Here is an 11,572-nt window from a genome sequence, read left to right as displayed (position 1 = left end):
TTTTCCTTAAAATTGTGATTTTATTCCTAATGGTGAAATTGGATAAAGTTAATTTTTTCACTGCTTTATAAGTAGTTGACAACCGACCCAGTTTTGTTTATTTATTATTTTGTTGTCAGTTATTATCAATTGTCTTTTCTTAGGTTTGTGTCTCTTAAATTTTCAGGCACTTTATGTGATGAACCCTAACAAGTTCAGGGCGTGTGAATTTCTCATACGGTTCCATGAACAGCAGCGCGGCGATAAGATAATTGTTTTTGCGGACAATCTATTTGCACTCACGGAGTATGCTATGAAACTTCGCAAACCCATGATCTATGGTGCTACCAGGTTGCTTATAGACATCAGTTGCTTTTTAACAGCTTTGTTTAACTTGTTCTGTCTCAAATTAATAATCACCTAAAGTGCAGCCATGTTGAGAGGACAAAGATTCTTCAGGCTTTCAAATGTAGTCGAGATTTGAATACTATCTTTCTTTCAAAGGTACTTTTTATGATATGAACATCATCATTTTATTTTTCTCATTGACAACTATAAAATGATATGATCTTGTTCAAGAAGGGGTATTGAAAATGCACTTGCAAGTGAAAGTTGGTTCACCTAATCTAATGGAGGAGACTTTATTACTTCTGCGATTTACAGGTGGGTGACAACTCGATTGATATCCCTGAGGCTAATGTGATCATCCAGATTTCGTCTCATGCTGGATCAAGACGTCAAGAGGCTCAACGTCTGGGTCGTATTCTTAGGGCAAAGGTTAGTTTTAGCTAGGCTTTAGTAGTGAGTATTCTTTGTCGATTGGCAACGTGATGGATTTTAAGCATGTTATATTACCCAAAGTTAACCGTACTGAAAACTTACAAATTATGGGTGAAGTTGAGTTTTAGAATGTTATGTGATGATAAGTTTTATAGTGAATAGTGAATACAGATAGATAAGGCAATGTTGACAAGGTATAAAAAGATTTTAACTGATCAGATTGTTATGAATGTTATGATTCTTGTTTTTGATATTAAAATGATCATTTTTGCTTAACTTTACAATATTTCTCGAATTTTAAAAATTTTCATTTGAGGCAACAGGGTAAACTAGAAGATAGAATGGCAGGAGGTAAAGAGGAGTACAACGCATTTTTCTATTCCCTCGTTTCTACAGATACTCAGGTGTGCATCTATCTGCATTTCAATTTCTAAAATTCAAGCGATATTTAACTAAAAATGGTGGTAAATGTTAACAATAAACCTCCCACTGCTGATGTGTCTAAACTTTCTTTTTTGGACCTTGTTTCAAATTAGTCCTCCTGTTTTTTTTGCAGGAGATGTTCTACTCAACTAAGAGACAGCAGTTTCTGATTGATCAAGGTTATAGCTTTAAGGTACATCATGTGTAAATTTGTGACTGAATTTTGTCATGATATTGGTGGTCAGATCTTACTGTTAGATGAAGTTAAATATATCCCTAGGGGACAACCTGGCGGTTTGGCCTCCTGCAGTGGAAGCAAGAGGCCAAGGGTTCAATTCCCCTCACACAATCCTGGAGGGGGATCAGTTTAATTTGGAGTCAGGTGCATTGTAACTACAGAAATAAAGTTTTGACGATTTTGAATTGTTTCACTGATGAGAAGGGACACATTACACGGTGGGAATTGAGAATCAAATTTAATTTTTTAGGAAGTTTATTATCATAAATATTGTTAGGAAATAGTGTTTTTTTTTTTTTGGGCTTAATGCACATCATATTAGAAGTTCATGCATGATGGGGTCACCTCTTTGTTGAGGTCATATTACAGAAATAACGGTTCCATTTTTTAATATCAAACTTAATAGCAGTTGTAAATTATGCTTTCATGTTGCTTTTGAGTTCATTGACATTTTTATAACTGTACATGGTCCTGTTTAACCTAATAAGCTTTGAAGTGTATCAACAGCCACATGTGCATCACAATTGTATCTTTGGCTTCTAAAATATATTTTTGACAGGTAATAACAAGTTTGCCTCCCCCTGATTCGGGTGCTGATTTGAGCTACCACCGTCTGGATGAGCAACTGGCACTTCTTGGCAAGGTATTTTCCTTTGCCTGGCTTTTAACGTGTGATTGAGGATAAGCAATTTCTTACATGTTTATTGACGTGTCAGGTTTTGAGTGCCGGTGATGATGCTGTGGGTCTAGAGCAATTAGATGAAGATGCTGATGACATTGCCCTCCATAAAGCCCGTCGCATTGCAGGATCCATGAGTGCGATGTCAGGTGCACAGGGGATGGTTTACATGGAATACAGGTATGATCCCTGGCAAAAACAACTCTTTAAAGCTTCTTCTCAAATTTTTTTCAGTTTTCAATTGCTTTATGCAGTTCAGTGCATAGTCAGTCATGATTTATGATAACTATCTACTCTATTTTCCTCTGTTGCAGCACTGGGCAGAAGAAACTTGGTCTGGGCCAGAAGGGCAAGCCTAAGGATCCATCCAAGCGGCATTATTTGTTTAAAAGACGCTTCGGGTGAGATAATGTTGGAGCCAGCCTTGCAGATTGATGGCTCGTTGAGCCTTTAACACAATGCTACAAGAAGGTAGCATTTTGCATCTGCTCAGTTGCAGCAGGTTTATACCAACAATGGATATAGATTGTGAGACTATAAAATCTTTGTAATTTTATCACGAGATCTGAGATGGGACCAAAACTATAAACTTGAGGTTGTATCATGTACATTAATCGGAAATGACAATGTTGTTTCAATTTTAGCTGGCAAAAGTATGTGATCCAAGTTATTAGAATATGTGATTGATGATAAAGCGGTTTCTAAGACTGCAAGTAGTTGAAGTAAAATTGTCAAGATCCTCCCTTATTCAAAAATGGCTTGTATCGAACTGCTTTACGTTATCGTTACTCAAAATTTTAATGCCCTGCATTATCAGCAATTAGCGCTAAGGCAGAGCTTAAAACGACTAATGTCGCTTGTTAAATAGTACTTTATGTTTGTATCGAAATTGAGATTATGTTTGTATCGAAATTGAGATTATGTTTGTGTGGAAATTGAGATCAGCATCGGGCTGTTGCGTAGTTTCTTCTTTTCCCTTTTTTTTTTTATGGTTTGGGTTCCGGGGTAGAGAGGGTAATAGTGTAATAATTATGAGTAGAGAATTGATATGCAATCATTGAAATTTTCTCTCTAAAAAAAATGACTTTTAATGACGTTTGATTTACCACAATTTGTGTTAGGCAGCAGCTTTACAGATTCAACTTGCAGCAGAAAAATAGGAGGGCAAGGCATGAAGCCAACACGAAGCGAGGAGAAGTGCTACTTAGCACGAAATGAAACATATGATACCCGAAATGCCTGTATCTATGAACTGCAACAGCCAGCAACACAAAAGGAGTGAAAAATTGTTAACTTCTCACAAGAGTTATAACTGATTTGCAATAAAACATGAAGCATTTTGGTCTGAACTGTTCATAGTTTTGTGGACGCAATATATTTCGGACAAAGTAGCTTTTTTTTTTTTTTTTTTTTTTTTTTTTTGGGTCTCTGAAACTAGAGGGTGTCACAGTCTGAGAGTTGGTAAGTGACCCCAGGACAAAACAAGCACTGTTGACAGACACGGAGTGGAGTTGATGGTTGCCTTTATGGATTCTTGACACGTAGGAGGAGTTTTTTAATTTTAATTTGCCTAGCTGAGACCTAAGGAGACTAGCATTTGACTGCTTTTGGAACATTCCTTGTGGTTAATTTGCTTTATTTAGCGTGCACTTGATTATGAAAGCACTTCCATAGAAAATGCTATTGGTTGGAGAAAGAAAAGGAGAAAAGCAAATTAGCTTGCTACTACTCTTCTCTCCCAGAAGCCAGCAAGGGAAAAGAGATTCACTTCACCAAGCCAAAATTAAGAGACCACCACTGCTCATTTGAATTTACTTCTTCAAGTCCTGAAAAAGGCAAAGCAGAGTAGACTAGAGAGAGAGAGAGAGAGAAAAAGCAAACTAAAATACTCGGCAGTAGCTTGAAAATGACATCTCTCTTGATTAATCCCCACAAGTGGTGGAGACAAAGCACACTAAACTATTACCAGTAGGCAGCAGCAAATAAAGACTCAGTGTGCCAATCATAACAAATTCTTACTCTTACATTACCCAAATTTCCTAATTACAATTGTAAAATTCTTTTAATTTTATACGTGCCATGGACATACATTTCAGCTTGCTTTCTATTGTTATTCTGACATTGACATATACTATTAGTGGAGATGGTTTTACGGTAAAAACTTGCTTGAGATATATATTCCATTCTATTAAAAGTGCTGGCTGCAGCAATTGGATCATTTGGACGCTGCTACCTGTTAATTGAGTACTGTAGAACTTGATTCTCTTCTCTAAAGAAACGAAACCCTTCAAAGTTTTCATCTTCCTTCTTTTTCTTTTTCTTTTTCCTTTTCCAATTTCCTTTTCTTATGATTCCTTTTGCCTTAACCAAAAGCTTCATCATGAGTGACATAGGGATCTTTCTTGTCTGCTTCAATGGAAATTATTTTTAAACATAAAGCTAGTCCACTTAACAATCATAAAAACCATTCGTGCGCATGCTTTTATTATCATATCTCGTTCAATAATTGAATGACAAAGCACCAAATATTTATAACTTGGAATTTTGACGTACCAACTTGAATATTTTACACGAAAGACAGTTGAGAGTCGACAAATTTTCTCATCATTCATTTTCCTTTCAACATCTTAGCAATTAATCCCGAGATTCTTATTATTTTTTCTTCTTTTTTTTTTCTGGGGTACCTATTCAATAAGCCTACGGATTAATTGTCTCATAATCTATAGCGGTACAATGATAGGATATATTGAAGCTGTTACTAATATTAATTCTTTTCTTTCGATATTGATGTGGTCAAAAGTGAGTCTTTGGAATCATTGTTGTTTGGGTGCTTATGATCAAATACTACTAGGATTATTATAAACATTCTTTTGCATACTGCTCTCCCCATTAACTTTACTTGCCGCAGTGCTTCCATTTTATTCACATTTCTTTCAAAACAGCGCAAGATGTCTTCTGCTAAGTGATAAAGAGATCTGCTCACAAAATGATAAATTTTGTGACCAAGAAAAATCAAATGGGAAACTGTGGATTGAAAAGATTCGGTCTTTGTTTTCCTTTTGCGACAGCTCTCAATAGATGCTAAATTGTTTCTTTATGGGGTTCACTCTGTATTTCTGATTGAATAGGTGACCTAATAATATAGGCTCTAAATCTAAACATGGCAAAGGCGGTCAATTATTGGTAATTATAAAGATTGAAGATGCCAAAGCTTGATCAAAGTTATGACTTTGTACATAGTACTACTACGCGGACTTGATAATGAAAGCATCACTTTATATATCAGAATAAGATACATCCATTGCACAAGCTGTCTCCTGCGATGATCTTTTGCGACCGGGTGCTTAATCTTGAAGAAGATTATCACGTCAATTTTTCAATTTGAAGGGATCGAATCCTGAAGATTTGGGTTCGTACCAGACTGGAACTTAAATATTTGTGTCCCTATGGAGAAAATGCTTATTGATGTAACATCCTGACAGTTGGGAACATCGTTATATTTTCGGTCAATTGATAATTGATGTACTTTCTAATTTATGTACAATACAAACAGTATCGGTAGAAGATAATGGTTTAGGCTTTACTTATTCAAATAAATAAATAAATATATATATACATATATATATAGAGAGAGAGAGAAATGTTTAAACCTGGATTTTTAAAGTGTAGGAACGTCTAAAAAAATACATAAACCGTACAGTTTAAACGCTTCAAATTGTAAATCTTTAAAATCCCATAGTTTTAAAACTTTCACAAATTTTTTCCGCACTTTAAGTTTAAGATTTCAGACCAAAAAACTACTATATATATATATTTACTTTAACTGCTGAAATGAAATTTTTTCTTTACAGCAATTGTGAATTAGAAAAACTACGGTATCACACTCGCAAACATAATCTAAGTACCTAAAAAAATTGCATAATTTTTTGCTCTTTCTGAAGATATAACAAAATCCTCTATTATAAAAGTATCCTCCTGGAGAGAAACTTGTTTTGAACATAAGAAAAGATTCTCTCCGCTAAAGCTGAAAATCGAGACTTCAAAATTCCTTGGGCCTTGTCATGATTAAGGCGACGGATTTGACAACACTAAAGAGTTGAAACATAAACTATATATTGGCTATCCACTGACGCTAGAAAATTCTTTTGACTGCTCTTTGATTGGAAAATTAAACAAAATTCTACTTCAACAGTCCGCATTATTAGAGAAATGTATCTCACTCGCATTTTTTTTAGTCAATTTAATATTTTTTTTCCCAAATTAGGGCATACCAAGGATGTCTTATGGGGAAAGCCAAAATCAAATGTTCTAGGCCGAGTAAGACAGACAAATAGACAATGATTTCTATGAAGAAAAGTTAAACAACACGATCATTCTCAAAGTCTCAACTAACCACCAATCATTTTCCCGGAAAATTGAACAAACTAGAAGCCAATTAGGCATTTGCGACATCATGGTAACTTCTTTTAGTCAATCAAAGCGTGGTCGGCTCTCCAATTAGCCTTGTAAATTTCTTCTATAATTCAATTAGCTTGCCATTAATTGCTGTCTGCAGAGTAAAATAACAAATATTTTATGGCTATATTGCCTTTTTCACCTTTAAACCAGTATACTACGGAGAAAAATAGCACAGTATTCTGAATATACTGAATTAAATTATTCCCAACAGAGATTTCAAATTTCTAGCCGCCAAATGCCAATAACATGGAAAAAAGAAAAATGCATTTCTTTTGGAAGTCAGAGCAACTTTCAATTGCAAGTTGCCCTGCTGCAAATACCATTGAGTTTGAATAAAAATGGTAAAATTGTCCAAGTTGTAAGATAGATGATTTTCATAAAGGACCGATACATTGGCCTGAAGAGCATAGATTATTTATTTTAATGGTAAATACCCAGCCAGCTCTAACACCAAATGGAATCTACAAGCTGATATTTAAAAACCATCTTACTGTGTTACTAAGAATCTGTGACAGGAGTTTTTGATTCTCCAGGACGCTAAAAAGAGAACTAACATTGAATGACCTCTCTTTTCCTTCCTTGGAAAAGAGCTTGGTTCATTTTCCATATAAATGTTTTTATATTGTAAATGTTTGCAGCTAAGAATGAAATACCAATCAAATTATAAATTGCAATAGTTTAACTAAAGTTGTTATTGAAAAATTTATCTATGTAACCAGTTTCGAAAATTCATTTACGATATATTTTTAATCATTTACATTTGGAGCTAATCACTCAACAATATCTTTTACATTTTTAATCATTTACACCCATTTGGGGGCCAAAATACCCTTAAAACAATACTAATCAACACCTAAGTCCTTATTCGCGCAAGTTTCTTTACCCATCACAGCATCTTCTTCGATCATCAGTCCCAGCCCCTTCTCTTAGAAACCCATTCGCCCAACCATCCCATTGCCAATTCCGACATCATAGACGGCAGCGTTTGACAACTTCTTCATTTCCTTATGCTATCTTTGATGTTTGACGGTTGGTTCGACTCTTGGCGGCATCGATTCTGCTATCTCAAGTTCGAATGCTCAATGTCTTATTGGTGAAGAAAGCATTAGATTTTCTTCATTCTCCATCACTTTTTTTTCCCCATTTTCTTTAGATTAAATTTAATGGCTTGTTGGAGAATTTTTCATAATAGATGAGCCATAGATTTGTATTGGACATGAGAATTGAGAGTTATTTTACGAAAAATGTTTGTTAAGTATTGTATAGCAAGTGTTGTTAAAATGACTTTAATATTATTTTTTGTTTTTTTTTGTTTTTGGTTCAATTTATGCCATTCTCTATGATATCCAACATAAAAGTGTTTACAAAATAAGTTGGCAGACATTGTTTTTGTTGAATTTGCTACCATGCTTGTTGCCATTGTCAGGGATTGGGCGATGGTGCCGTTGCCCAAGCGATGGTAGTGGTTGTACGTTAATGTGGCATTGTGGAGCCATCCTTTTCTCTTAAGGGCATGTTGGGCCAACATGAGTATAAATTAATGCTAAAAAAAACGTAAGAAATTTTTATTGAATGATTAGTTTTAATCAATTGTTTAAATTTTCAGTTATTCATGTTTAGAGTTGAGACCTCTATAACCAAATTAACAAAGCGAGTGTGGCTAATGGGCCTTTGGCCCAGTAGTTAATCTCTATTCTCATAGTTAAGAAGGATTGTGAGGGTAGAAGTTCGAGTCCTTATGAACTTAAAACTCTCTCAATTAAACATTATGCATAATTGTGTGGAGTTTATTTGTAAGTCTTTTTCTCTTGTGAAATGCGAGTGAGCAGAGACATCCCATTGCAAGTGTCATCTTATGTCATATATGTATATCTAATTGTAAATATTAGTATAATATATATTGTAATAGCAGTTATAAATATTTGTGTAATACGGATGTGTAATTAGTATTAAAAAAAAAAAAACAAAGCCAGTGTCACCTTATGTCATGTTGTAAAGTCATTTCTTTGTTGTAAAGTCATTATTACCATTCATTATCGTATATACAAATACAACTGAGAAAATATGAAAAAAAAAAAAAGGCTGCTATACCTAGTCTACAACTACCCACCTTGAAAAATAAATTCAGCAACACGCACTAACTTATTCGAAGTCCTTTTGAGTTTCTTAGCTCAAAAGGGCATTATAGGTGCATGCTGCAATTGCATGAACCTAAAATATTAGAGATGCTTCGGCTAGTTAATTATCTCAATAGTAGCCATAATACTGGCCAAAACTGCTGACAAAAGGCCCTCCTCCTCCTCCTCTGTTTGCCCCATCCTCTTCTTCTTCTTGCTGCAACCCATCAAGCTGCAAGGAGCCAAATTAATAACACATTTAATAAAGATTATCATTGCAATGATAACATTAAAGAAATTAAGAAAGTACCGGAATGGTTTACTAAAATAAATTTTTATTATTTTATTATAATTTAAAAAAAATAGTAAGAAGAATAAAAAGAAGAGAAAGAATATATGCATATAGAGAAAGAGAGAGAGAGAGAGTACCCAGAGCTCATCTTCGTCTTCATCTCTGGCAGAATATGCAGCTTTGGGAACATCACCAGCTTCGTCGTTGCGTGCGAATCTGCCACGTATGCGAGGTCGGTTGTCGGCTAGCGTTTTGCGGCAGGCATACTTTGTCCCAAAATAAAAACAATAATTAAATCAAAACACAAAATAAAACCATACTCTCAAGTGGTTGGTTATTCTATTTCTAATTTTCTATGAAGAAGATACAGTCATTGATTAATTAAACAAAATTAACATTAATTAAATACCTTAATTGTCTTGTTGAAATTCCTTTGATTTCTCTTGGCTCTGTACTTCAAGATCCTTTCTTTCCTCTCTTCGGCACTGTATCGACCAACTTTAAAGTTTGCTTCCTCCATAAACGAGCTCTCCGTTGCTAAAGGACTTGAAAAAGACCTTTGGCTTTTATGTGGAATTTTTGTATTCTTCAAGTCCCAAGTAGAAAAAGGTAAAAGTCAATTAAACATTAAGGTGGCCAAAAAATAAAAATAAAACGGACGAAGCAGAAACAGAACAGGGGATTGAATTCGAATTTGAACGTGAACTAACTTGTAAATCTCCGGTGCTGCAAACCCTCCTCATTTGTCCAGCGAAAAAACTGTTTTCCGGTGAGCTTAAGGCTTGATTATGGAAATTTGGAGACTCCAGGACAGAATCAAAGCGAGGCTGAAAGGAGAAACCAGGCTTGCCATCGAAACAATTGCTGCTGTAGCTTCTTTGCATGTACTTAGCTACATTTTCAACACCGCTATAGCTGTGAGGAAGCACCAGAGGTTCTTGTTGAATTTGGTTATAAGAAGAAGAAGAATCAAAGCCTACAAGAGAATCCTCGCTTTTGACCTCCATTGAGTCCAAACAAGAGAAATCTTGATACCCATTTGGTGCAAGAGTCTGCAAATGGTTGCTGTTGGTTTGGCAAATGCTTAGGTTTCCAAGAAGGTTGCTTGGTGGTGAACTAGAGAGTAGACTATGAGCAAATTGGTCAATTGAAGCGGATTCATCAACTGGGTTGTAGTTGTTTGCTTCAAGAATATCAACGGAGGGGTCACAAAATGGAGAGAAAGAATCAGTAAAGAAGTTGTCAAACGTGTAAAGATCAGAAGACATTTGAGCAATTTCCTTAATTGAAAACCAATAAAAAGAAAAAACAAACTCGAGAATTGAGAGAATCTGCTGTTTTTGCTTCTGGACAAATGACTAATATTTTTTCATGCTATTTTGTCAGTGTATTCTATTTGGTTCTGAAACGGGCCACAAAGCACAAGTGACACTTGGTTTCTGATTTATTTAGTCAGGGCTCACACATCTACCAGGACCAGGACCAAGAAGACAAAGACAAAGCTGTTTCTCTGCTTTCTCCCAACAAAAAAATACAATTTCAAACAAAAAGAATGGAGAGAGGCTACTCCAGTTGTGCTATTTATATAAAATGGAAAGCACTTCGCTCTTGTGCCCCTTGTCTTTACATTAACTCTTTTTTAATTCAAAGAGAATAATTCCTTACGTACGGGTCCTCTGCTTTACCACCTTACAAATTGCAACGAAAATACTCCCAAGTTTTAGTAGTTATTGTGATAATTGTAACTTGAAATTACGGATTATATGTTGTTTATAAGTTTTTTAAAATTGATGTCATAATATAATCGTGGCAGGCTCCCTTAAAATTTGAGGCCCTTTCTTTTGTTGTTGTTTTTTTTATATATATTTTAACTCTTTCTTTCCAATTTCTTAGTAATTTTTTCATATTTTTCATACTTTAAGATCAACAATCATATTCATTATTCGCCGCTTCATAAAATTTGAGGTCATATTCTTTTATTTTTCACAAAAAGTTGACGGTATGCTCGTCATCTACAAGCTATGCATGCATATAAGAAAATCGGTAATGTTTAATATATATATATATAAACTCCAATGATGCAGTGTCACAAGTTTTTTGTTGTAAGACAAAAACTTTTTTTCTTCTCAAACTTTTTTTTTTTTGGTCTAAAATCTTTCCGCATAAAACTTATAACGAAAATGTTAGAGCCAGAATAAATATACTTATGAAATATAATGAAAATTAATATTCATAAAAAGTGAATAAGTATTAATAATATCATAATGTGCCCATTATGTGGTCATCCCTTTGCTATAATTATAAAAACTCTCTAGTTTTTATTTCCCTTAATTTCCATCTATACTGTTTTTATAAGTTTTTCAAAATTTAAACATTGTATTTGTTACTCTCGTAAAATTTGAGACCCTCTCCACAATTTTTTTTTAATATTATCTTTTGGTTAGATTCCCATCAATTTATGAGCAATGAGGCATGTACATGCTCTTTTGTAAAAATAGTTTAATACAAATGAAAATTTCACTTGCACACATAATTTATTTATATCATTTTTTTATTTTTAATTATATTAATTATGACATGCCACATAAAATGTGCTAATTGTGATT

General features: G+C 34.4%; 2 protein-coding genes across 2 annotated transcripts in view; one reads left to right on the top strand and one right to left on the bottom strand.

The window, feature by feature from the left end:
* Positions 1–2,892, top strand: part of LOC18046183 (general transcription and DNA repair factor IIH helicase subunit XPB1) — a 6,466-nt gene extending 3,574 nt beyond the window's left edge. The window contains 8 exon segments of the mRNA XM_024188891.1: positions 163–330; positions 411–483; positions 643–756; positions 1,083–1,163; positions 1,316–1,375; positions 1,980–2,063; positions 2,137–2,279; positions 2,414–2,892. Of these exon segments, the coding sequence (XP_024044659.1) occupies positions 163–330; positions 411–483; positions 643–756; positions 1,083–1,163; positions 1,316–1,375; positions 1,980–2,063; positions 2,137–2,279; positions 2,414–2,504 (814 nt within the window). The 3' untranslated portion in view covers positions 2,505–2,892.
* Positions 2,893–8,804: 5,912 nt separating this feature from the next.
* LOC18046181 (zinc finger protein CONSTANS) lies at positions 8,805–10,234 on the bottom strand. The gene is made up of 4 exons (XM_006439437.2): positions 9,677–10,234; positions 9,376–9,552; positions 9,104–9,232; positions 8,805–8,906 (listed from the first exon to the last, which is right to left on the bottom strand). Exons 1-4 carry the CDS (start codon positions 10,232–10,234, stop codon positions 8,805–8,807), a joined length of 966 nt encoding a protein of 321 aa, XP_006439500.1.
* Between the last annotated feature and the right edge of the window lie 1,338 nt (positions 10,235–11,572).

Source organism: Citrus clementina, unplaced genomic scaffold (assembly GCF_000493195.1).
Source record: "Citrus clementina cultivar Clemenules unplaced genomic scaffold, Citrus_clementina_v1.0 scaffold_3, whole genome shotgun sequence".
Classification (NCBI taxonomy): Eukaryota; Viridiplantae; Streptophyta; class Magnoliopsida; order Sapindales; family Rutaceae; genus Citrus; species Citrus x clementina.
The sequence above is the reverse complement of the archived record's forward strand: the minus strand, read 5'-3'. Positions and strand labels throughout refer to the sequence as shown.

Coding starts and splice junctions, on each gene's coding strand:
- LOC18046181 (XM_006439437.2), bottom strand. CDS start 10,234: ATGTCTTCTGATCTTTACACGTTTGACAACTTCTTTACTGATTCTTTC. Junction 9,233..9,375: donor ATTTCAACAAGACAATTAAG/GTATTTAATTAA, acceptor TTTGGGACAAAG/TATGCCTGCCGCAAAACGCT. Junction 8,907..9,103: donor AAGACGAAGATGAGCTCTGG/GTACTCTCTCTC, acceptor GGCTCCTTGCAG/CTTGATGGGTTGCAGCAAGA.